This window comes from Macadamia integrifolia, chromosome 2, assembly GCF_013358625.1.
Source record: "Macadamia integrifolia cultivar HAES 741 chromosome 2, SCU_Mint_v3, whole genome shotgun sequence".
NCBI classification, from domain to species: Eukaryota; Viridiplantae; Streptophyta; class Magnoliopsida; order Proteales; family Proteaceae; genus Macadamia; species Macadamia integrifolia.
In genome coordinates this window covers 29924670-29952009 of record NC_056558.1, presented here as the reverse complement: position 1 = coordinate 29952009, position 27340 = coordinate 29924670, and the positions used below count along the sequence as shown (strand labels likewise).

The 27340-nt window shown below is 37.5% G+C and overlaps 1 protein-coding gene, 1 long non-coding RNA gene and 2 other non-coding genes across 17 annotated transcripts; 3 read left to right on the top strand and 1 right to left on the bottom strand.

The window, feature by feature from the left end:
• The first annotated feature begins 648 nt into the window (after window positions 1–648).
• On the top strand, window positions 649–14693 carry LOC122067999 (pentatricopeptide repeat-containing protein At3g54980, mitochondrial-like). 14 transcript variants are annotated; one of them, XM_042631872.1, is made up of 6 exons: window positions 649–3627; window positions 11262–11356; window positions 11466–11573; window positions 13438–13466; window positions 13576–13653; window positions 14401–14693. In XM_042631872.1, exon 1 carries the CDS (start codon window positions 735–737, stop codon window positions 3330–3332), a length of 2598 nt encoding a protein of 865 aa, XP_042487806.1. In that variant the 5' UTR covers window positions 649–734; the 3' UTR covers window positions 3333–3627; window positions 11262–11356; window positions 11466–11573; window positions 13438–13466; window positions 13576–13653; window positions 14401–14693. The 14 variants fall into 14 exon arrangements, with proteins under 14 accessions (XP_042487806.1, XP_042487782.1, XP_042487789.1 ...); XM_042631848.1 differs by lacking the exon at window positions 13576–13653; XM_042631855.1 differs by lacking the exon at window positions 13576–13653 and having other exon boundaries at window positions 11466–12142.
• LOC122072393 lies at window positions 10276–10432 on the top strand. Its single transcript, XR_006138411.1, has one exon. It is a non-coding gene; the product is annotated as a U1 spliceosomal RNA (small nuclear RNA).
• Window positions 14694–14902: 209 nt separating the features above from the next.
• Window positions 14903–15823, bottom strand: LOC122058676. The gene is made up of 2 exons (XR_006133874.1): window positions 15357–15823; window positions 14903–15271 (listed from the first exon to the last, which is right to left on the bottom strand). It is a non-coding gene; the product is annotated as an uncharacterized LOC122058676 (long non-coding RNA).
• Window positions 15824–18272: 2449 nt separating this feature from the next.
• LOC122072394 lies at window positions 18273–18468 on the top strand. The gene has a single exon (XR_006138412.1). It is a non-coding gene; the product is annotated as a U2 spliceosomal RNA (small nuclear RNA).
• Window positions 18469–27340: the final 8872 nt, after the last annotated feature.

The following is a 27340-nucleotide window of genomic DNA, read 5'->3' as shown; positions in this document are numbered from 1 at the left end:
TGTCCTCTCACAAAAGGTGGGGGTATGTTGGGTCTATTATAAAAAAAACTAACAGGTTTCCATTCATTTAACATGGTCGGCTAACGGCAAGGACCGATTTGGAATTTTTAAAATTTTTAGGGGGTGGCTTTGACGTTTCGAAAAGTCCAGGGGGTGGTCCAATGTTCAGGGGGTGGCAATGCAATTTTCTCTACATAATAATAATAATACTCATAGTTTGTCTCTCATTCTTTACATTTGTGCTTCTATTCCTGTGATTGTGAAGAAGAAAACATAGAGAGATTTTAGTCAATTGATAAGACATTCGAGTTACCAAAACAAGGGATTTTGTGGGATAAGTCCGGGAGAGAATGAAGAAGAGTTGGATGTGGCTTACTAAGGAAGACCTTTTTTTTGGGTAGAAGGGATGACCTTATGTAGACAGTCTCGTGATAAATGAGAGGGAAACTTTTCAACGGTTCAGATTTTATGAGTTTTAATCTATGGTTATCTACGAAAATACGTTCTGTCAATTTATTTTTACGCATGTGCTGTTACAATTTTGCCATAATTAAAATTTAAAATATAAGTACACTAAATATTTTCCAATGGGTGTCAACTTGTAATTTATCAAAACGTTGGGCACCTAAGTGTCATTTATCCAAAAGATGAAACTACTGCAGAGTGCAGACTGCAAACCTTTAAACCCTGCCAACAGATCGCTTACCGGCGTCAAACCCCGTTGATAATAGACGATGAGATTCTCAAATTCACCTTCGACAATCTCGCCATGGCTGTTCCAGCCTTGCAGAAACGCCACGCCCATATGCTCTCATACTCCAAATCGATTCTTGAGCTCAGAAACAATGATTTCGGAGGAACAATCAGTAGTTCCGGCAGAACCCACTTCAGAGATGGAATCTACAGAGAAACCCAAGTCCCAAATTGAGATTTTGGAGCAACCCACTTCTGGAGAATCCAGGTATGACCAAAATACCTCACCCATTTCGCAAATTCAGCAAGACAAAGACGTCTCTCAGGATCATGTAATAGAGGTTCTTCTGAACAACCAGCACGATCCTTTATCTGCTTTCAAATATTTCAAACGGGCTCAGAAACAGAGAGGTTTCGCTCGAGGTGTGGATGCTTTGTGCATTGTGCTTCATATTCTTGCACGGTCGAGGAGCTCTTGGGCTGCTCGACTTTTGCTGAATCAATGCATTTCTGCTAATTCTATCCCTAGGGCAAGTGTCATGGTTGATTACCTAATCGAGAGCTCAGAAAGGTGCCAATCGGATTCCCGTGTATTTGATTATCTGTTGAAAAGTTATTTACTAGCTGGGCGGCTCGAAGAGGCAGTTGAGTGTTTTGATACAATGACTATGAGGAGCATCGTCCCTCAAATTGCATACAGAAATAGTCTTCTGAATGCTTTAGTTCGGGCCAACATGACTGATAAAGCTCGAAATTTGTATTGGAAGATGCTGGAAGAAGGAATGGACTGCGATTGCTTTACTCTAGATGTGATGATGCGTGCTTGTTTGAAAGAAGGGAAGCCCGAGGAAGCTGAAGAGTGCTTTCAGGCAATGAAAGTTAGAGGATTTGAAATAGATCCTGTCACATATGAGACTGTTATTCGCGCTGTTTGTAGGAAACCTGATTCAAAGGCTGCCTGTGAGTTGTTGAGGGAGATGAAAGATATGGGCTGGAGTCCGTCTGAGATCACTTATTCCGGTGTCATTGGAGCTTGCATAAAGCAGGGGAATATGGCTTTGGCTTTAAGATTAAAGGATGAAATGGTGAGTGATGGCCTGCCAATGAATTTGGTGGTAGGGAGCTTAATTAAGGGGTATTGCTTACAAGGCAACTTGGATGGTGCTTTGGATTTGTTTTCCAAGATGTCTGAGAGTGGAATCCATCCAAACAAAGTCACATTTGCGGTTCTCATTGAAGGTTGCTGCAGGAATGGAATGATGGAGAAGGCCCATCAGCTTTATAACCAAATGAAACTTATGGGTATCCCCTGTAGTGTCTTCATTGTCAACTCCATGATCAAGGGGTTCTTGAAAGCCCAATTGTTAGAACTGGCATCTAAGCTTTTTGATGAAGCGGTTGAGAGCGATGTAGCTAATGTGGTCACCTACAACATTCTCATACACTGGTTCTGCAAAGATGGTAGGGTAACTGAAGCTTGCCATCTATGGGAGAAGATGTTGAATAATAGGGTGGAACCAATCACGGTTTCTTACAACATACTGATACTTGGTCACTGCCGACTAGGGAATATGGACTTAGCATCTTCTGTTTTCTCTGAAATGCATCAGAAGGGTATCAAACCTAATTTGGTCACCTATTCGATTCTGATGGATGGGTATTTCAAGAAAGGTGAGATTGGTCAAGCTTTCAGTGTACATGAACAAATGTTGAGTTGGGGGATTTCTCCCAATGACTTCGTATACAATACAATCATAAATGGTCTCTGCAAAGCTGGTCGGACATTTGACGCAAGAGAAATGTTGAAAAAGTTCAAGGAGGAGGGCTTTATTCCCATCTGTATGACGTACAATAGCATTATTGATGGATTTATAAAAGAGGGTTCCATGAACTCAGCATTGGAGACTTATCGAGAAATGTGCGAGAGTGGAGTATCCCCTAATGTTGTTACTTATACATGTTTGATTGATGGTTTCTGCAAAAGCAATAATCTTGATGTTGCTCTGAAGATTCAGACTGAGATGAGGGCAAAGGGTCTTGAGCTAGATAGTGCTGCATATAATACTCTTATAGATGGTTACTGTAAAAGAGGAGATATAAGACATGCACATGAACTTTTCACCGAACTTCTTGAAGTTGGTCTGACCCCAAACACTGTTATTTACAATAGTCTTATTGGTGGCTTTAGAAAACTAAACAACATGGATGCTGCAGTTGCCTTGCATAAGAGAATGGGTGAAGAAGGAATTCCATGTGATTTAGCAACTTACACAACCTTGATTGATGGATCACTTAAAGCAGGCAATATAACGTTTGCATCAGAGCTTTACACTGATATGCTAGATAAGGGTATTGTGCCAGATATTATCATTTTTAGTGTTCTTGCACATGGTCTTTGCAGTACAGGGCAGCTAAAAAATGCACATATAGTCTTGGCAGAGATGAATAAGAAGAAAATGTCTCCTAATGCTCTTATCTATAACACATTAATAGCTGGATACTTCAAGGAAGGAAATTTGCAGGAAGCTTTTAGATTGCATGACGAGATGCTTGACAGAGGCCTTACAGCAGATGATACAACTTATGATTTCCTTGTAAATTCCAGGTTTGAAGGAAAAGCCCCCTTGCTGGGGGCATGAAGTGCCTTGAAAATATCTCTTCAAATGGTTACAGATGGTTGACAACATATTTTCTCTTATTAACATGACCAGAAAATATCTCCAAACCTTGTGGCATATCTTTGCTTGCTAACTACGACTTCAAATTGGGTGAGCGGTTTTGCTGTACCGATACTTGACCTTTTGTTTTTCTATTCTACACTGGATTAGTCTTCTTTTCTTTTACCATCACGGTGAAACTCATGTGAAACCTTGCAGTATTTCATCATTGCTTGTTCTCTTCTGTTGTGTCTAGGAAGCTGGTGACCATAAAGAGGTAGCATGTCCTACTGTTTATTAAGCATATGGTTTTTTATACATTACTTATTCATCTTCCAGAAACTGAATATTTGGATTACTAGTTGTCATTAACGTTCAAATTTTACAAATAAGATATTACTTTGATATTTCATTGTCTTATGTTATTGTTATCTAATCGATAAGGTGCATCATAAGCCTAACTCTTATGCAAATGAATGTCGCAACAAATCCTACTTTGTTGTCACCACCTGCTTCTTTAAAATTTTAATAGTTGAAATATCGATGCTCAAGTGGAGCAAACTTGACGGCATTCTGTACCAGGTTTTAGTTTTTAGTATTCCTCCTTGTACAAGTAGGTCATGACCATGCTGTTGGGAAAGTGACCTTTTCCTTATGTACCTCATTGTACCCCATTGAACATTTTAATAATTTCTCATAGTTGTCAATGCGACCCCAGGCGGTGTAGGGCTGCCGCCTAAGTGCTTAGGTGACCAAGAGGCGCCCAAGAGTTAATTTTTCCTCCTCTTCTCTGATTATCATTTAATATGCTACAATATATACATTATATTATCTTGTATATGTATATGTTAATTTTTGATGATATGATGAGCGCCTTAGAAATAGGCTGATTGTTGCTTCGTGGGGTCTTATACCTTCTATTTTTCAGGCCTTTGTCCCCCTCTCCTCTTTAAAGGTAGGGCCTTGTTGGTTGTATTTTCTTGTTTGTTTGTTTCCCCCGCTTTTCGGGCCCCCTGTTTTTCTCTTGTTTGGTAATGGAATCTTTATTCAACCGAGGAAAAAGTCATCAAAACCCAACTACATCAATGCAATATGATAAAATTCTGAAAACATTTAATACAACAACAACAACCATAACCTTATCCCAAGTAAATGGGATCGGCTACATGGATCTATTATGATCATCAAAGTAAGAAAAATATAAGATACAAGCAACATTAAGGTGGAAGATGATAAAAGAGGTATGTTTTAGCAGTAAAAATATAACATCCCAGGAACATCCCCTACAAGGGGTTGGCTACGCGGGTCTTTGTCCTTCACATAGGTCTATCTGCGGTTATACTAGACTCCAACCCAACTAATTTCATATCTTTCCTTACCACTTCAACAATAGTCATTTTAGGTCTGTCCGTACCTCTTCTAGAACTCTCAATATGAATTAGGTCGCTTTTCCCAACTGGGGCATCCATAGGTATCTGTTGAACATTACAATACCACCTCAATCGGCTCTCGCGGAGCATGTCCTGAATCGGAGCGACCCCCACTTTGTTTATAATATAATCATTTTTTACTCTATCTTTCCTAGTCTTGCGGCGAGGATTAAAGTATCGATATCGACAACCATATCGGTCGGCTAAATTTAAGATATGTATCGGAGGGTATCGTATTTTATCGGAGATATGTTAAGATATGCTAAAAATCAAAGATTAAAGTATCGGTATTGGTTGTCGTATCGGTCGACTAAATTTAAGATACGTATCGGAGGGGTATCGTATCGTATCGGAAATACTTTAAACCATGCAGCGACTCTTGCCGCACATCCCACGTAACATCTTCATCTCTACTACCCCCAGCTTATTCAAATCACTCTTCTTAACTACCCTATACTCCGCCCCATAAGTCATAGCTGGTCGTATTACTGTCCTGTAAAATTTTCCCTTGAGTTTACCTGGCTTATGTTTGTCACACAACACTCCCAACGTACTTCTCCACTTCATCCATCCCACTTTAATTCTGTGCGATACATCATCCTCTATATCTCCTAATTTGCTAATGATTGACCCCAAGTATTTTAAAATATTCTTTCTATGGTAGTACCCGGTCAGCCAGATTCACAACCTCATCACCCCTCCTAGCATGACTAAAGGGACACATCATATATTCTGTCTTCGTTCTGCTTATTATAAAATCTCTTGATTCTAAGCTTGATCTCCAAAGCTCCAACTTAGTGTTAATCCCTTCCACGGTCTCATCTATGAGTACAATATTGTCAGCGAATAACATATACCACGGTACCTGATCTTGGATGTGTTTCGTTAACTCATCCATAATGAGCGTGAACAGGTAAGTGCTTAGGGAAGATCCTTGATGTAATCTAATTATAATTGGGAAGTCCCTACTTTGGCCTTTTGGCATTTTAACACTCGTCACCCTCCCTTATACATGTCCTTAATTATATCCACTAAGTTATTGGAACCCCTTTTCTCCTATAGTACATGCCAAAGTAACTTTCTGGTTACTTTGTCATAGGCTTTCTTTAGGTTAACGAAGACCATATAGAGGTCCTTTTTGTGATCTCTATAAACTTCCATAAGCCTCCTTAAGAGGTAGATAGTTTCTATTGTGGATCTTTCTGGCATAAAACCAAATTGGTTCTTAGATATCTCAGTTTCCACCGTCAAGTGTGATTCAATGACATTTTCCCAAAGTTTCATGGTATGTCTTATTAGTTTTATACCTCTATAATGATTGCAATCCTGGATATCACTTTTGTTCTTATAGATCAGGACTACAATACTTCTCCAATCGTCAGACATTTTCTTTATACTCAAAACCTTGTTAAACATCTTAGTTAGCCAAGAAATCCCGTGAAACCCTAGACACTTCCACACTTCAATTGGGATTTCATCTGGTCCAGGTGTTTTACCCACCTTCATCCTTTGTAGGGCCTCTTTAACTTCGATTTCACCAACCTGTAGAAGTTGTTCTTGATGGTTGTTTTGATCTCCATTCCCCCCCACGTCCAAATCCATCCTATCAATCAATGTTTCTCATTTAGAAAATTTCAAAAAAATAATCCCCCCATTGCTTTGTAATGTCCTCATCTTGTACAAGTACTCTACCAAATTTCTGCTCATCGTTTCTCTTACTTTAGTAATCATGTATATATTTTTTTCCCCTTCCTTTTTATTTAGGTTTTCATACAGAGCATCATAAACCTTCGCCCTTGCTTTCCCCACAATCTTCTTGGCTTCATTCTGAAAGCATTTAATATAAAACATAAAATCAACCCAAAAAAGAATATAAATTATGGTTAGATCAAATGGGTTTCAGATCAGAATATAGAGTGTAATAACAATTAATAATGAATGAACATAGACCTTTCTTTCTTCTTTTGTTTTTGGTATACCAACTTTCCTTCGCAGCTGAGTTTGTGGGTGGGTAGTCCTTCACTCTTCCCTTTCTTTTTTTACATTCAGTATATTAATCCTTGTTTTGTGATCGAGTGCTCAAAGTAAGTGCTTCTTATTCCTACATTTCATTTAACTTATTTCCTTGTTGTAACTTAGATTATTTGCATGTTGTACTTAGTTTGGTCTCGCAATAGGAAGACCGATTTAATGGGGTGGACTGGGGTGCCTAACAACTTCCACTAGTCCCTAGTGGCCCCCAATGGTCCATAATAAAAACTGTACTCAGACCAAAGGTTCGACTAGTCCCCAATAGTCTGTCATGGAGTTAAATTTTCTTTTGTGGGTCCTAGACCTTGATATAATCTAGGTGGTGACTCCGACTTCGATCCACATCCCTCCCTACCGAGGGGAGGTGAGGTGGAGGATGCATGGTGCTTGCACCGCCATCGGATGTCCTCACAGTGGTGACTCCACTGGGAATCACTTTGACTTTGGATGTGCTTGACATAAATGCTGTATTGTATAGTATGCTTTTTTATTTTTTGTATGCTCTCTTATGCCAACTTTGGTGGGCTAACCATATCATGCATTGCATGACATACTCACCACACACCACACACCACACACCACACACCACACACCACACACCACACACCACACACCACATGCAAAGTTTAATCCCATAAAGTCCATGTGGCATACTCTTGGGCCTGGTGTGAAGACACACGGCTTACCCTTGGTGAAATCACAACTCTTAGCCTCGTACCTTCGAATTTATCAAAAGGGTTGCACCGCCATACTACTGGATCACCTTACGCGAAGGTGTGATGAGAGGTATCGAGGTGCACCTTGCTAAGGGGAAACTTCATGTCCTATTATCCGAGAGGTTCTTCTTCTTCGCCTATCAACCATCCAAGGTGTTATAGATAAGTCCAAGCACTACAGGTAACAGATCTGATCTTCTTTTGGTTTCTGGTTTTGAACTCCCAGATTTCTCGTACTCGATCCATCACTGATCAGACCAACCAGCCACCTGATGGATCCCATATTCTGGTCGAGTGTCATACCAAGTAAAAAGATGGTTCGACCCAATTTTTAGGTCCATCAGACCTGGGGTTTGCTGGTTATGAATTGTTTTCCTATTCTGGTCGATCCCTGTTTAATCCAGTTCTGCCCAGAATTTTGAGTTGGCTGACCTAAATGTTCGTTTATTATTTAAGCATTATTTTCCAATGATTCAGCCCCAGACATTGGTGCATTAAGCCCTCGACTCCCTGGTTACTATTCAGTTACAGAAGTACTGAAATATTGAGATCGGTTGGGTTGATCCTTGCTTAGTTATTTCAGTTTTGTTAGTATTCTGTTGTTGGGTTATTTGGTGATTGAATGGGTATTCTTTGAGAGTATCCTGCTGTTTTGGAACAAGGTTGACTTGTTGATTCTAGTTCTATATTAGAAAGATTTCTTGTGATTGCTTGATTTATGGGATCAGCTGTTGGTGTCAATCGTTGGAGATAATCTTTCCATCTTTGTAGGATTGAAGTGAGTGGGATCCTTATCACGAATAGTTGTGTTATCATTACCCCTCAAACTATTGTGTGGTACCCACAAGAGTTTGAAACGGTGATGGTTGAATAAGGGTGAGGGAGACCTTTGGTGCAGATATTTGCTATCTGAGATTTGGATCAGATAAACTGAACTTTGACTTTGTTGTTGACAACCAATTTGCGCAGGAGATGGTAATTGAATTCAATGTGCTTTGGTTGAGCATGAAGCACATGATTAGCAGCCATATGTGTTGCATGATAGTTGATAAGCAATGATAGCAACCTTGTTGTGGTGGTCATGCAATAAGTAGGAGATCCATAACATTTCTGACACTGTAATTGCAGGGGCCTTGTATTAAGTCTCCGAGTGGGATCTTGAGACTCTGGGTTGTTTCTTAGAACCCCAAGAGAGGAGGTTTGGACCTAAGTTGGTGCAGAGACCAGTTGTTGAGGGGGCTTGGTTTGAGTTCAATGCCATAGTCAGCATCTGAGAAAAAAATGACTAATGTGAGGGGGCTTGGTTTGGGTTCAATGCCGGCTCCAAGAGTATGTTTGATGTAGCGCAGTATTCACTTAACGGCAAGGAAATGCTCTATTGTGGGCACATGCATTAATTGACAGACTTGAGTAACTGCATAAGATAGATCAGGTCAAATGAGGTTAAGATACTGCAGAGTACCAACAATTTGACGATATTCGTGAGGATCAAATAGGGCCGATCCTTGGGTTGAGGACAATTTGGAGCCAGAGGCAACTTGTGTGGCACATGCTTGCAACCAGTCATACCTGTTCGTTGGAGGAGCTTAACAATATATTTCGTTTGAGATAGAACAAGACTTGTTGGGGTTCTGGTAGCTTCAATGCCAAAAAATTAATGAAGACCACTCAGTCTGTCATGGAAAATTCTATTCTAAGGCAGTGACAAATTTGTTAAGGAGAGTGTCATTATTGCTAGTGAGGATGATGTCATCCACATAAAGAAGTACGAGAATGCCGGTGTGGGAGTGCATTGTAAACATAGAGTTGTCATCAAGGCAGTGAGTGAAGCCTTAATGATGATGATGAAACCATGCTCGTGGTGCTTGATGGACACTATAGATGGCATTGTGAAGACAGAAAACATGAATTGGACAAGAAGTAATTATAAATCCTGGTGGTTGTTGCATATATATATATCTTGTTGTAACGTGCCATGTAGGAAGGCGTTTTTTACATCAAGTTGTCTAATGCACTAATTCCTGGAGATGGCAACAGAACGTACAGTTCGGATTGTGGCAGGCTTGATAGCCATACTGAAAGTTTTTGTGAAGTCGATGCCAAGTTGTTGGTAGAAACCCTTAGCAACAAGGTGCACTTTGAATCTTTGAATGGAACCATCGCTTTTGGTTTTGATACGATATACCCATTTGTAGCCTACAATGTTCATGCCTTTGGACCAGGGACCAATGACCAAGTGTGATTTGTCATGAGAGCATTCAGGTCTGGTTAATATTCATGATTGGATGGAGAGAGTGCTAGCTATGGCAATCCATTGTGGTTTTGCTTGAAGCTATTTGTAAAAGCTATGAAAAGACTTTGATGGAGACTGATAAAAAAAATGCTATTTCCTATCTTCAAAAGGGAATTGCATTTTCTTCATTGCAGTTTCAATCTATCTTAGAGGATATTGTGCATCCAATCCGTCTTCTTGTTTTGATACTTGTACAGTTCACTTTATTCCAAGGGAGATAAACAACTTTGACTCCCTGGAAAGAAAGGCACTATCTGTGGCACGTAGTACCACGTACGATGATTTGGCACATTTCTTGATCCATGGATTCAAAAGAACTCTTTCACTCCTGTCATGAGTTTCACATACACTCTTACTATTGTCAAGGGAAAAACAGAGACTAGGCTCATATGCATAGAGGTACCTGAGCTGCGTCTTTGTTAATCCCACTTCGGGGAAGGCTATGAGAAGAAGACATACTTACCTGGACGGGGTTTATGGGTGATCAAGAATGCCCATTGCCTAGGTTGGTGAATTCATTGCCCTTGGGAGGGTTGTCCACCTAACATCTTCCCAAGTGGGAGAGTGTACGTCATAATTTGTGGCAGAGGGGCTACGCTTTCGCAGCCCCTACCATTCTTATTAACTAAAATTTGGAGTGTTGCTTTTGTAATCTTAATTAGACCCCATGAGACGGAAAAGATTGCAGCGGCAGTTCTGGGTAAATCTAAGGGTTCTTGTTTGAAAAGGGTCATTGAGGTGAAGGAATTTCAACATCTCAAAAGCTAATACAACAAACTTACAACAAGGCCATAAGAAAATTTGGGAATTCGCTCAGTTTCAGTCCCCCCCCCCCCCCCCCCCCCCGCGAATATATTAATGAGGTGAGTGCTGTATCATTATCTCATTAACCAAATATGTCAGACATCGATGTGATTGAGTAATTTTTGTTAGAGATTCCTGCTTTCCTTTTTGTCCTTTTGCATTAGTTGTAGAATACTTATGGTCCTGGATTATGATTTCAAGTTCATCGATTGTGTTCTAGTCGGTCTAAGAAGAGGAAGTAGTGTATGGTGGAACTGTTTTTACTTATTTTTCATGTCAGATCTTGAAGAGAAATGCAATGTACATTTTTTTCTTGAAAATTTTGTAATAAAACTGATATTGCATTAACGATTGATCCCAAATTCAAGCAACAAAATGTGACTCTACATTTTTGATCTGTTGAATTTATATAAACTAGTTATCATTTGGGGAGAAGTGTCAAGAAATCTGACTTCTGTGCCAATTTATCAGAAATAAAAAGAATCTGATTTCTAGACTATGCTTATAATATATGCATGGTCTAGTGTGGGAGAGCTAGCTTATGGTATACTGGCAGCATACCCAACATTTGCTATGCAGAATGCCAGATGGCTGGTTTCCTTTCTCATGCCTATATTCCTCTTTGCTTGTTGAACAGGTCATTCAGCTTTGTGTACTCTGGTCTGCTGTTGGCAAGGGGTCTTGTCTAAAGTTTGTTACGAGTCATTTGTGGCAAGTTTCCATTTTTGTAAGGTAGTGCCACAAACTTAGTAGCAGAATAATGAACACTCTCGACTCTTTAATGGAACAGAGGGATCCAATTCTTTCAGTGGTTTGACATATGTTCTTTATCCTTATGTAGAGAGGCTATGCTGCAGGATAACAACACTAACACTACTACAGAAAATCAGGATCACAATGAATAAAAAACACAGAATCTCAGCAAACATCATGGAAACAGAACCGCAAGGTATCTTCTTGTCTCCAACCAGCAAATTGATGAGGCAGCGTGGGTATCCAAGGACCAAATAAGTATCGCAGCAACTGCTGCAGGGATCCTTCAATTAGATCTCTGATGTGAAGAAAATATCAAAACAGTAGTTAGAACAGGGTATCAAGGAGTCGTTCTTTTCCCCATTTTCTGATATTCATCATTTATAGCTTGATGGTAGTAGGAGTGTCAGGTGTGCTGATTTAATCACTTGTCATCCTTTGCCATGCTAATGATGCTATAGTCTGTGTTTACTATTTGTGTCCTCTTGCCATTCTTGAGGTTGCAAGACTGTTATCCAACGACAAGCAAGCTGCACCAAATGAATTCTGCGCAGCGGAAAACCTGCAATCTTGGTGGAAGAAGGTGTTCGATGAGGGAGAGAAGCCCAAGTTATTGGATTTAATTAAGATGCTGAACCAATATTTCAGTTATGCAGGTTGAATTTGACCATGTCTGCTTATTGATCTCGAGATTGAGTGAACATATATCCCAGCAGGTGCAGAGAGAGTTAACCACTGATCCTATGTGTGGGACTGTTCTAGTGGGTGAGGGTCACCCATTGCAAAATCTTTCAGTACAACAAATATTATATATCATAGTATTATATAAGTGCATATACTCATGCTTCGTGGCTAATCTTTCGCTTGACTATTTTACCCTTCATTCTTATTTAAATTCCGTCATTCTTTTCTTATCATTTTTTCATTCATTTTTATTTCTCCCAAATTGTTGGTACCCTTTCTATTTTTTATCAAAATTTTTCTAATGTTATTTTTTATCTCATGACACAATCTATATATATCATTCTATATTTATATTTCCTAAGAAAAAGGGGCAAAATCTACATCTGTCTATAGTTTCTCTCCCCAAATTTTTTCTTTTTCGTAAAATATTCTCTCTCCCCAATTGCTTTCTAATGTCGTTTAGTTTATCTTTCTAATTTTTCTATGTTTTTTGTAACATTTGTCTTTTAATATAATTAAATATTAGTTTATTTATTTTATTCACTAAAATTTTAGTTTCTTTATTGGTGTCAAACTCTCACGCCTTCTCTCTCTCTCTTTCTTTTTATGAAATATTTGTTATTTAACACTTTCTTTGTTAATTCTTTCTCTCTTCTTCTATCTTGTCATAATTTATATCTTTTTATATCTAGAAAATGGAGAAAATCTACATGTAGCTTCAAGCTTCGGTTCTTCTTTCTCTATTTCATTCTCCCTTTTCTCACTCTCTCTATATATCCCGCCCAACATCACCCTCTCTCCTTCCTCTCACCCCTTTCCATCTTCGACTACAATGACCAACCTTCTTTGTCTCTCTGGCGACCATTGTTGATCTCCCTCCCTCTGGTGCAACAAATCAAAATCCAATCTGCTTCATTTTTTTTTTTTTTTCCTTTTGTTGATGCCATGAATGTTTATTTGCTTGCTTCTGTATTTAAGGTAGCTAATTTACATTGTGACCCAGTCAATAGGGAGTTTAACTAAGACAACCCCAATTACGAATCTAATGTGGTCTGGTTTTCAAGGAAAGCACAAGCCCTTATGTTCTTAATTTTAAGCAATCTACATAATGCTTTAGAAGGAATGCTGCCATCAAGGTTTGTACTGTTACATTGAGATTATTTAGTTTCATTTTCTTTTTCTCTCCAGTGCATTTGATATAAATGCCTCACTGATCTCAATCTCCTGAAAGCAAAGATCAAACTCTCATCCCTCTCTCCATTTATGTCTCTGTGTGACTGCCCTTATTTCCCTCTCTTATCTCGTGCATTTGCAGAAAGCCTTTTTCTTAAATTTGTTGTCAACCACTGACCAATCTTCCTCTCCCTCATTTGCAGGGAGTTGAGTTCTTCGAATTACTTTCAAGGTCAGATTTTGCTTTCAGTTTGAAGTTGGGTTTTTTGGTTTCAAGCATGTAGTGGCACCATTCTGCCTTCTGATTTAATTTGCTTTGCTGTTTTGCTTAATATCTGCAGACATCCATTTCAAGATTTTTGTTTCATTCGTCTGATGCTGGGTTTTACTTCATGCATGCATGCAGTGAAGTGGACAAGGTTTTGCCTTCCGAGTGGGCTTTCGATTTTCATGATTTGTGTGTTTAAGACCTGTTTAGTTTGTTCCTTCATATACTAATTTCAGTAGCTTTTATTGTTTTGCTTTATTTATTTTGATTTAGAAGCTGTTTCTTTATGGAAAATGTTAGCGCCAATTTTTCTACTTGGGTTTGTTCTTTTACTTTATTGTTTTGCTTGGTTTGAAAGTAATGATCTGTTTATTCAAAGCAGCCATTCAAGATTGCATACATGTATCTCTTTTAACATTGTGGGCGGTTTTTTCTTTTTAACTTTGCTTATGAATACATAGAGGTCCACCTTTCAAATTTGTTTTGTTTGGTTTTGAACTGTTTGTTTCATTGCTACAAATACCCGCATCGAGGTGTTTCTTCTAATGTGTTTAGGACAGATTTTTTACCCTGTTTCTTTTTGCCCTTTTCTGTAAGGTTATATCCAATTTGTTTTTTCCCCTTCAGATGTGTGCTTCTTTCTTTATGTGGATCTTTGTTCTTCTTCATCTTTACTTTTGTTCTTCTCCTTCCATCATTTGTTAAATCTATTTTCCTAATATCAATTTTGTAGGCATTTCCTGGACTGTACAACCCCTCTTTTTCTTTCTTTTCAGCCATCCAAGTCATTGGATGATTAAAATTTTAAGACCTACTTTGATGATCATTTGCATTCACTTTGTCATGGCTCAATAATTGTGCAAGGTGGGAAGTTGAGACACCAAATTTGTTGTTTCAGGCTCTCGACAGCAGCCAACTTGAAGACGAAGTTAGAAAAAGGAAGGAAAATTTGACTTGCAGAATTGCTTCTTCTCATATTTGTTGGTTTACTAAAGTTGCACTGTAACCTATATTAACACGTCACAGCCGTATATAATATTTCAGATTCTTTGATTTTCAGTGAGTTTTAAGTCTTAATCCTTGATGTATTTGAATATTATGTGATGGAAACCTTACCAAACCTTTTCTCTAGGAATTGGGCTAAGGAATTTTTTTTGGTACGGGTCTAAGGAATTTGGTGACCTTCTTCTAGGATCCTTACTCTTTCCTTTGCTTAATCATTTGTGAACTTTAATCTGATTACCATGGTTCCAAATTGTTACTTCTTGGCTTATGTAGTGTTCATGCAGATAAGAGCAACCATAAATGAAATTGGGTGTCATCAATATATAGCATCAATGGCAGGAGGGAGCTACTATGTACATGAGGACAGGGTTATACGGATATGGAAGCAATTTCTGTTGACCATCCTAGCCAAATAAACACATGATATTATAGGTACTAAAGTTCCAAGAGATTATCAATCAAACCATTATCGAGGTCTGTCCAAACTATCCCGTAATACATCATGATAGAAAAAGCTTGGATATGATGACTAATAACAGGAATTTTGAGATCTAGCACAATCCTTTGCAATCGAATTGGCGATCACATTTCCTTCCCTGTAGTAATGGGTAATTCACCAATAAATTGAACCAAGATAAGTTTGAAAAATGAAGACATTTCTGCTGAAACTTTCATGGGATATTCCCATTTTGAATAGAAGCAGCCGGGGTACTTGATTCGCTCTCAATCCATAAATTTCCTGAAATTCTTCTCCTTAGCATATTCTAAAAGAAGAAAATTCTGCAAAGTTATTTGTTTTATTTCTAAGGAAACTTGGAAAGGAACACATCAAAGACGATAGCAATTAACCTGCCAGAGTTCGTGAAGAGAAAAGGATTTCCTGCCAGAATTACGCTCGGTAGCTGCATTGTTCTTGAAACCGCTGGAGTTGGTGGGCTGCCAATGCTCTTCCAAACGATAAAGTCGTGAAATGTAGTTTGCAAGGTTAGGAAAAACTCACTTCATACTCTATGCATCTCCTCAGTGTATACTTTCTTTCCATCATGCAAATTTGTATTTAAAACGTAGTGTTCTTTGAAATTCTTTGTTTACAATATTTGTATGCTTTAGAAAATGAAATACTTCTATTTTCTAGATCACACGAAACAGTTTTGTTAGACCAAAATTTATACATTTTACATGTGAAGGTTCCACCAATGTTTTTCACTATGATCCCAATGAGCTAATCAAGTTTGGATTTTGAAATCCTTTGGTTTTTGAAATCTAAATATGCATACACATAACATAGATCAATGTTGCTCAATAGATTCGAGAAGTGGTTTAATTGAATCAATTTCCATGCTACACTGATGTTCCTTGATAAATATAAACATATTTATGGAGTAGACAATTATTGTTTTGTGTATATGAAAGATTACCTATGCACATGCTTACACATATAAGCATTCGTACAACTTGCTCATATGTTACTTGGTTTGGCAGCTAAAATGTCTAAAGAACCATTCAAACTTATGGTGAGTTGATGCCATTTTATTATGGTAAGATATGAAGAAATTATAGGAGTTTTCTTTGCTTTATTTAATGTATGGGCTAGGTTTAGACTGTTTGGTTTGATTTTTCATCATTTCTATCATGTCCCAACACCACACTTGTATTTTTGTATGGTACTAAAAATACTTTTAAAATGAATCAGCAATTGATAATTTCCTGATTCCTCTACTTCTCACTGATCTTCCTTTTGGTTTAGTTTATAAGGTATGGTACATTGTGGTTTTTGAGTGGTAATCGTTTCCTATCTAGGCAGCAGAAGAAGAGCGGTTAAGGAAAGACTTTGAGAAGAAGGGCAGAAAGCTACCTCCAAAATAGGAGTCACAAGTTTTTGATTCCAATGTTATCACTTCTGGGACTGAATACATGGTTATTTTGTCAATTGCACTGCAGTACTATATTCATCTCAGACTAAACAATGACCCTGGATGGAGAGACATTAAGGTATTTGTTAAGCCAAGCTTCCTCCCATTGATTTAGCTCATCTTTCTTCAATACTTTGCTTACTATATCTTTGGTTCTTCTTTGCATTTGTTAATAAAAATAATCCTGGCTTTTGCTTATTAATTGATTTTCGAAGGTTATCCTTTCTAATGCAAGTGTTCCTCCAACATTTTGTCCTTGATTTGGCTCATCTTCCTCCAATACTTTGCTACTTATATCTATTGGTTCTTCTGCAATTCTTAATGAAATTTATCACATTTAATTTCTCTGCGACCTGACAAATGCTCACACATTTGCACGTGTCAGTTTTACTAGTGTACTAGTGTATATATATATATATATATATATACACACACACACACAACATTCTCTTTGTTGGTTGTGTTAACCCACGATTTTAGCACACAACCATAGTTTACTGTCTAAGCTGGTCTACTGTTTCTTGCCGGTCTATACATAACCCAAAAGATGGGATATCTAAAATGTGTTTTAAGTTACATCAAGGAGTACACTTTGACATCTTCTATGGAGAGCATAAGGGACATCACAATTTGGTAATGATGGTCTCTTTTGGTCTCTTTTGGTCCATGCCATCGGCATACCAAAGTTGATTGGGCTCCAGGCTTCTGAGAACAAACACCAGACAAACTGTGCTAGCTGATGCTAATTGCTCTCTTAATACAGATTTCCTTGGCAAAAGGTTCTTTGGTCACTAGAATCAGAATTAGATATGGTGAATTGGAATTGGCCGAGCCTGATCCTGATTCTTGCCATTCTGGAACGACTGATCCAAATTCCAAACTGGGGTTTCTTAGGGTTCAGGATCAGAATTGGCTAGACCCGATTCCCAGATTCCTTGTTTCAAAACCTTGATTTCAAAAGATGATTTAAGTAGTTGATGCTTAGTGTACCTGCCGCTGTAGCATTGTAGATTGTATTATTACTCTTGCTCTCATCAGGATAAATTTGACCCCTTCCCATATTTCTGCCTTCGTATATTGAAGGGCAATATAATTGATACAAAGGTAGGTGTAGAGTTTCTAAGCAGGGTTCTAAAACAGACTTGGAGACAGAATACTGATTCATATATGATTTATTGGCTGGAAAAAACAAAAAAGAGCAACCCAGTGCATGAGGCTCTTGCAGGGTTTGGGAGGGGCAAGTGTACAAAGCTTTACCCCCTGCTTCATAGAAGAGGTTGTTTCCGAGTTTTAAACCTGTGACCAATATGTTGCAATAGTACAATTTAACCATTGAGAATCAGCTATATTGAATCAATCGGAATCAAGATTGGTTTATGCTAATTCAATCCAGTCAATTGATTATGTTTCTAAGAGGAAAATGGGGTTGTCTATAGCTCTGTTCTTTGATGAGTGGTCCTTTTCTTCCCTTGGATTGTGAACTTAAAGGTTACATCCATCCAAAAGGGTACAGAAGATAGGATGATCACTCATTCCAGATTCAATACACAGACACTTTGCATTGATAGGCAGCAATTTTCTTCCAAGTTCCAACTGACTCATAAGTCATGATCCCCAAAGAAGACAAGTAATGAGCTTCTCTATGATAAAAAGTATTGCTTGATGAATTCAGACTAAAGAGAATGATGTTATTGGTTTGGGCATCAGAGGCGCATAGTGGTTACTCTGTAATAATCTTGTGAGATTGCAAAATAGGCAAAGTGAATACTATAGTTAGTCCCACATCGAGTACAGAGGAAAGAGGCATGGCAAGAGACTACTATAAAACAAAAACAGAGACACATTGCAAAGCATACCTTTCTCGGCCTTTTGGCTAAGATCAAGTGTAGTATCTGATCTTATCAGTTTAATATTTGATACATGGGTCATCGACCCAGATGATATTAAATTAATTTTTCTCGGGGGAGGTCCCACCACGGTAGCTTGCTGCCGGGGTCCTCAAGCATCTCCCATGCATTGCACTACTGCATGGGCCTGGTGCACCCCACCAAAACTAGTTAAAGATTCAAGGACCATGGTAAATGTGGGTGCGTTGCACTAGAGGCACATGTCGTCTTCCCCTATTTGGTTTCTCTACGCTCTCAAAGCCCCTCCCTCTACAGTGGCCTCTTTACTCTTTTTACTATATTTGAGCTAGTTTTGGGACCTCGCTTTTAGGTACTTGTAGGTATTACGGAAGGTCGTGATATAGCGCATAACGTGGATACACACGTTAGGGTTCGACCCTAATGAGATGAGATAGTATCCCCTGGTCATCAAATTCCAAGGGGGGATACACATTATAGAAAGGGTCTAGGACCCATAAAGGTCTCCCCCAATCAAGGGAGAGAGACTAATGACTCTGATGGATAAGGCTGGTTTGCACTAAGATTCTGGACAAGTGTCAAGGTGACAGACTGGGAAGGTATTAGGCACCCAGTCTGCCCGGCCCTAAGGCCAGTCTCTTTTTGTTTGACCAAAATTTTTTGTACCCTACTAACTAATCCTAGATCTAGGTCACTGAAAACCCTAAACTAAGTATCTGAGTATGACATTTGAAAACCCTAAGCCAAGTGTCTAAATTATGCTAGCTAGGTTATGATGCAAATAATAAAATGATTACGCTAATTAAAAATTAAAAACCCTAAATGATTTAATTGATGTATTATGAGTCTTAGATTAAGTGATGAGCACATTTATGTGTGAAATCTAGGGTAGTAAAACATGCATTTTACATATTTAGAATGGAGCTACCTTGGGTTTTACTCTCTTTTTGCAGGTTTTATATTTTCAAGGCCTTAAGGACTATCGGGCGCTATATCTTCGATTTTACACGTAAAGAGGTCTTATTTCTTTTCATGGTTGCGAAGAGGACGAAATTCTGAGCAAGATGGATGTGTTCAATTAAAAGTACACATTCGTTTGATCACCCGTACAAATGATTATTCTTTTGGGGTCAGAAAAAGAATAATGGATTAGAACTGAACTGAGATGCAGAACCAACCCGTTTGCAATTGTCTCAGAGGTACAAAGAATACTCCAAATGCCAACAAGGATCGATGGACCACATCCTTAAGTGATTGAAGATTTGTTTTTGGTAACAACAACTACCTAGTGTAGTTGGTGAGCTATGGTGTGCAAAATTCCCTTGCTCACCAAGAGGTCTCAAGTTCGAATCTCATGGTTGTTTTTTTAGAGAATTTGTTGAAGATTTCCTGCTTTTCATTCACTTAAAGCACTAAGGTCATGGAGAGGATTTTCACATCAAATTAGAAGCAAAGAAAATCGTGGAGAAGAGAAGAAAAAAAAAAAAGAAAGAGAAAAAAAGGGGAGAAATAAAGATTGTCTAAATCTTCTCTCTTCTCCACATCATCACCCACCAAAAGATTGTCCAAATCACATAAAGCAAGAAGAAAATCGTTCCTTGGAGGGAGAAAAAGAAGAGAAATAAATTAGAAAAAAAAAAAAGGAAAGAAAATAAGCAAAAAAATTATAGGAAATTTCTCTAAATTTATTTCTCTCTTCTCTCTCCTCCACTTAGCACTTTTGGACTCAAAAGATCTCACAATCAATTGTGGGTTTCTCCTTTTTAGGAAAGAGAAATTTGTTACCCTACCTCCCCATTCCCTATAAATACAACTCATGTAAGAGAAGGAGAGACAATTCATTCTTCTTCTAATTTTTTTTAGTTGCTCTCTTTCTCCCTCTCTCACTCTTTAGTTCTAGTTCTTCTCTATTTTTGCTTTAATCACTTTTGTAATAATTTTTTTTATGTCAATTAATGCAAGCATTCTTTTATTTTTATTCAGCCTTTTTATGTTTATGATTTATGCAATTGAGTTGTAATTTTTTAAGTTATAGTTCTAGGCTTAGATCTAGGTGACAAGATCACGAGCCGTGGAGCAATTTTTTTTTCCAAGTTCAAGCATTGATTCAAGTAAGTAGGCTCCTTCAGTGGTCTTCTCTCCCCCCTCTCATTCCCTCTTCTGACTACCCTTTCTTTCTTAATTTAGGATTTTTCTTTTTAGTTTTTACATTATTGCTATCCCTTTCCCCCAAGGTTCATGACTAGTGTATGTGTTGACTTTGCCCCTCCTAGCCATAGAACCATCAATTTATTGCTTTTATTTTAATTGTCTCCCTTTCCCTGAAGCCAAGTAGAGTAACCCTTGTAAGAGTGACTCTCTGGTCAAGTAGGGAAGCTCATATTATGATGCATCCCTCGGGCTAAGTGGAGAAACCTACTTGTGAATCTCTCTCTAGCTTTATCCCCTTTCTTTTACTTTATTTTTATTTCAGCATTTTTTTCCCTTTATTATTATTATTTTTTTAATTGCGTGGGTTGTTTATTTTTAGTTATTTAATTATTTAATTTTAATTACATGACTTGCGTATTTAAATTCTTAGATGACGAATGGTTAGGATGTTATTTTAGATACATATGTTTAGGACGGTAATTAGAATTAGATCACAACCATTAATCGGTTCACTTTCACATTATTAAAAGAAATAAAAAAATAAAGTGGCTGTTCTCCCTGTGTTCGACCCGTAGCTACACTGATCCGTACGCTTGCGGTTACATTTTAAATCTCAAACATTAAGCTAATGAAATAAGCCTAAACCTAGGATTAGTTTAGCAACTTATGAAACCCTAAATTAAACTAATTTGATTAATTGAGCCTGACCTAGAGGGATGATCAATGAATTTGTGAGATCCTAAATTGAATTAATTAAAATGATTAATCCTAATCCCTAATGATATGTAAAATGAGTTATTGCAATCCTAATTAATTTATTAATCTAATAGGTAAAAAGATTTTTAAAGAAAGGCAAAAACTTGAATTGAATGGTGAAAACTACCCAAATCTAACTATTTCAGATGGAAATTTTGGAAAACCTAATCAATCTAATAATTTAAACAATTAAAACCGAATTTTAAGAGTTAATTAAATGCATTATGAACCCTAATGAATCTAATGAGTTAAGACTTTATTTAATTAAATATTAAAATAATTATTTAATTAACTACCTCAATTTAAGGAAATGGAATCTATCTATTAAATATACAATGGTTGTAAATGTCCCATGTGGTGATGTAAGTGAAAAGTGGATAAAATATGAATACTAACTGACCTACATGCATGAGAAAAATGAATCGATTTTAAAAAAAAAAAAAAAAGAATCATCAAGTATCAAAAATATGTTAATAAACATGAAGCATGACGTACATGACATTGACTAACCTATCTAAATCTAATGATTATCAATATGGCAAGATATCCAAATCTAAATTAAATACACAATTAATTGTAAAGGGACCCACTATTTGAGATAAAAAGAAATGGACTAAAACGGATTCATTTTATCAATCCAAAAACCCAAAAAACGCACCTAATGCTACGAGCCGGTTTTTGGGGGGGGGCAGCCACGCCCTTGCTAACATTCACCCTAGACTACATCCCATACATTATTTGGAGGGAAATAAAATGAAATCATTTGATTTTAAATTTTAAAATTAGGGGAATTCCAACCCAAAGTTCTAGGACTGGATACATTACAGACCTGAAATCAAACTAAAATGGATAAAAGAAAAATAAAGAACAAAAGGAGGGGAAGATTCCACATAGAAAACATAAACGAAATAACATGTTGTGGGTATTACAAATATGGACTATCTAATCAGCAAATTAAAGAAATAACAAAAAACAAGAAAATAAAATAAGAAGAAGAAGAAGAAGAAGAATGAGAAAGGAGGTTCAATGGCTGCTGGTTATTAATTGCAGCAGCAGGGAAGAAGAAGAAGAAGAATGAGAAAGGAGGTTCAATGGCTGCTGGTTATTAATTGCAGCAGCAGGGAAGAAGAAGAGAAAAAGAAGAAGAAGAAGAAGGAGGGGAGTTGCAGGTTCGATTAAGGAAAAAGAAAGGAAGGAGAAGGGGGTGGAGAGGGTTCGGCCATGGTAAAAGAGAAAAGAAGAGAAGAAGGAGAAGAAGAAGAAGAAGAAGAAGAGAAAGGAGGTTCGGTGGGACTAATTGGTAGTTGTAGCAGCAAGGAAACAGAAGAGAAGAAGAAGAATGAGAGAAGCAGAAGAGGTGAGTTGCAGGTTCGGTTAAGGAAAAAGAAAGGAAGGAGAAGGGGGTGGAGAGGGTTCGGCCATGGTAAAAGAGAAAAGAAGAGAAGAAGAAGAAGAAGAAAAAGAAGGAAAGGGTTGCAGGTTTGGAAGAAGAAATGGGAGGTGGCAGCCATGGAGAAGGGAAGGAGAAGAAGAGGAGGGAGGCGGCTGATTTTCTGCTACAGGGAAAGAAGAAAGAAAGGAAGAAGAGATGGGGGAAGAGATTAGTGCTTGAGATCCTAATCTAAGGGTTTATGTCTAAAGAACAAAAATAAATAAAAAATAGATCAAATCAAACCTACTTATTAAGTGAGTATATTAAGCCACAAATGAAACCGATTAATTGAATAAAGATATAACAATAAAAGAAAGCAATACAAATTAAAATGAAAAATAAAACGAATTAGCAAAAATAATGGATTGGACCCAATGACCCAAATCAAACTATATTGAACCCAATTGAACTGGAATCAACTAATTCACGTTTAATAAACCATACTAAACCAAATTAAAGCTAATTAAATCTAATTAATCTAAATAAACCAATTAAACGAGAGGGGTGCCCGCCTAACATCTCCCCAAGTGGGAGAGTGTACGTCATAATTTATGGCAGAGGGGTACGCGTTCGTAAAATTTTGTTTCTACTTAACTCACTAGTATATTGTCTGTGGTTGTGGTTATGACAGTGAGGTAATGGGAGGGGGTATTGTCGCAGTTATTATGAAGGAAAACATTGGAATAGTGATTGGAAGCTCTGAATGCTGAATTGGGTCGATATGATAGTGTAGAGGATATTGCTATTCTTAATGAGGTGAGTGCTGTACTCATCTTGCATGGCAGCCATCCAATGTAAGTGCTTGGCTGTTTGTTTGTAGGATAATGGTTTAGTGAGGGAGGTATTTACCGTGGCCATGAGAGTCGTAGGCTGTAGCAAGGAGAGAGATGGGGACTTTAAGCTTGCAACTACCAGTTTGGTTTCTGGTTATCACTGGGTGTTTGTGCAAATGTGGTGGTGGTGGTGGTAAAGATGTGGGTATGGTAGATGGCATTGGTGAAGAAATAGGTGAAGCGTGGGTGACAAGTGGGGATAATGGATTGGATTCAAATGTGCATACAATGGTTCGGGTATAAATGAAAGGGAGTGTAGGTCGAATGGGGTAAGGATGTTGGTCGAGGGAGGTAACCGTGGGTGATGGTTGTAACCAGGTTGATGCTTAATTTTCGTGATCTGCAAAAGTAAAGTAGGTCTTCATAAAAATGACATGACATAATATATAAATTCTCCCACTGTGGGGATCAAGACATCGATATCCCTTATGATGCAAGTTGTACCCAAAGAAGACTCTGTATCTCAAGCTGTGGCACAACGGTTAAGTTGCACTATTGCAATATGTTGGCGACAAATTCAAAACTTAGAAATAGCCTCTCCTGTGGAGCAGATAGTAAGGTTACGTACATTTTTTTAAGGCTTTGTTTGGCACTGAGAGGGGAATGAATCCATGTGCCAAATTCCTTTTCTTGTTTTCAAACCTTGACGTGGCAATCAATGTTGACACTTTAACATATACACAGATTCTATCGATGTTACCTAGAGTTGCTATGTATACTGCTAGCTATTCTCAATGTTACAAAGAGTTCACTCGCACAGAACTGTCTCACAAATCCTACATGATAATCACCGTATCATATGCAATCGTATGTACATCCATACTGCAAACGCACCATTGGCCAGGTCTACTAGATATACACATACATCCTACAGGCAAACACTCTAATGAACAATACAATGCAAGCATACAACCACAACACAAGAGATAAGTGCTTTAGCAATTTGCCTACATGTATAAAATAATGCCCATTATCGGGCTCAACATCTACTCAATACTAAATTTTTTACTCTACCCACAACCAAGGGAACACATGCCTAGTTTTCATTCTTGACAAACAAAGGCTATGTCTTCACCCCAATTTTCTTTGAATGATCTAAGAGGCCACACCATGGAAGATATGTTTAGGTAGTGATAACTACCAAGGAATCACACAAGCCTTATGTCCACTCTCTCCTAAACACCAAATACAAAATAGGATTGAGCTTATATCAATACCTACAATGATGCACAGGCTAGTATAGGTCCATAATACATAGTTGTTACGGTGCCAAGGCGAACAAGGCGACCAAGTGTTATTTTTAATTTTTCCTCTTTTGTAACATCATTTTGTATGTTACATATACCTTGTATCATAAAAAATCAACATTAAGCCACACCAAGTCATGAAAAATCAACATTAAGCTCAAAGCATAAAAATCAACATTTAGAGAAATGCACTTATTTATAATAAGTTTCACTAGTTAGTGATTTTATTTTTATATGAGATTTTTTGTACTAGGTATAACATAAAATCAACTTTCTAACAAGTCTAAGATTACTTAAATCTGAGTTGTAATGATAAAGTTATGTTCTGGTCAAACTTATTTTAAAGCATGCGAACGCTTTTAAATCGCCTGAATGAAAATAATTTTACAAAAGAAATTTTTCGGACTTTTGGTTTTTAGCAATGTTTCACCATGATAAGATTTATAAAATTTTTAGAATTAAAAAAAAAACCTCAGCATTTGAAAGTTGGAAATTGCTCCTTTAACCAAAAATTCAGTTTTTGTTCTTAGATTAGGAGGTTGACTTTTTATCATTTTAGAAATTGATTTTTAAGCCATTTTTAAGACGACATGCAGTGCACTAAGACAACAGTCACCTAGGACCTAAACAAACTGCCCAAACGCTTAGGCGATGCCTTGAAAACTATACCACTATAGAAAAATCCTATACCTAACATACATACATGATATATGTATCCAGACATAAATACAGGGTAGGAGATGCTCGGAGATGTCACAGAGAATCTAGAGATGAATCTTAGAACTCAACTCTTTCTGTAGTACTCACTGGAATCTTCAACTCTGCCAATGAGATAGAAAACTTGAATCTTCCAGTGTGTACAACCATATGGGGGGGGGGCTCTTTTATTCTCAATATCTCCCTTTCTCTTCCATCTCTTCACTTTTCTTCTCTTTTCCCCTTAGATTTGTCTCTCTTGTAGAAACAGCTTTAATATGAGCATCAAAGTACAACCACCATCGCTAACCTCCATAAATGAAGCTTAGACACCTTTCTCTTGAAGTGAAAATAATCACACACAAATACTTCTCCTTGTCTTCTTCTTCTTCAATACACAAAGAGACATAACACTAACCACTATTAATGGAGGTGTGAACCTCTCTTGAAGTGAAATGGTTATTCCAAATACAAACAAAGAAAGAGGGAGATTTTCTTTTTCTCTTGTTCTTCTCTTTTCTCTTTCTATTTCTTGGCTACCACAATTGAAGCTTGCTACCTTGGCTTCTAGCAACTTTATAGCCACCAATAATAAAAAAGAAAAGCAACTCAGTACACAATGCTCAGGCTTCTACAGGGTCTAGGAGAAGCAAATATATGCATCCTTAACCCCTACTTCATAGAAGAGGTTGTTTCCAAGTTTTGACCCAACATGTTGCAATAGTGCAATTTATAGCCCTCCAATGGAGGCTGCAAATCAATTACGAAATGTTGAAAGTGTTTCTATCAATCGGTAGGCTTTCCACAAGCTTCAACTCAATTTTCCAGCCACCTTTGCAAAACCCCTCTCTGTTTTCTTTTTCTTTTTCTTTCTTGTCTCTTCTTCTTGTGTTCCTTGCAAGGATGCTTCAATAAATCTAACAAAAATTCAATATACTTCAATACAAGTCAATGAAGGTCAAGAATGGTTGTTGGAGACGCTTCAATGCAATCTTAAGCTCCCATCTTTTCTCTTCTAGGTTTTATTTATTTATTTATTTATTTTTTATTTCAAAGAGTTAAAGAATGAAAGCCCTAAAATCAACTTAAAAAGGAACAACAAAAGCCCTAAAATCGTGCATGGTTTAATCAGGCAGTTCAAACCAAAATATAATCTATCAGAATTATCTTTCCTCATTGTAGGTGGGTGTAACTTTTTATGTATAACTTCAATTGGGTTGATTCTTATAAGACAAGAATTTTGGAATAAAGTTTTTTGTCTGCGAGAGGCCCTTGCGCCACAGACACAAGGGCATGTAATGACCATAGTGCCCCTGTGTGTGGGCGCAGGGGCCTCTCGCTGACAGAAAACGCTTGCCCATTATTTTTGTGTTCTTTTATTTTTCAAGATAGATTTACACATGAATCTGAAGGAATTGTTGAATTTCTGTATTAGAGGAATGTTTTCATGGTATGCGAACCTTTTGATCAAATTTCAGTTTTCAGTTGGGCCTACGGTGAGTACTTTTCCCCTAATTTTGTAATTCTGTTAATACTTTCCAACCAAAGTATATGATGTTCAATTAAACCCCATTTTACTAAATAGATGGACAAGAATTTTTAGGTAAAATTCCATGTTGTTTCAAAAACAAAACGAAATCATTACTGAATTCACTGCCAAGTCAAAGTGGAACACCTTGATTTTAGAATTAAATTAGTCTAGATCATATTACAGAAAGATTTGTAATGATTAACAAATTCAGACTGGTTACGCGTAAAATATACTCAGGTATATCGCATCATCAATAAACAAAAGAAAACTGTTAATACATGCCAATTGAGACAAACTCGACAAAATGTCTCCACACATCACTATGAACAAGATCAAATGAAGCAATGCTAATATAAGAATGAGAAGAAAAAGATAAATGAGTGTGTTTGCAAAAAGAGCAAGTTAAACA

What these genes read in the sequence shown, in the direction of transcription:
- LOC122067999 (XM_042631914.1), top strand. Translation starts at nt 735, where the DNA reads ATGAGATTCTCAAATTCACCTTCGACAATCTCGCCATGGCTGTTCCAG.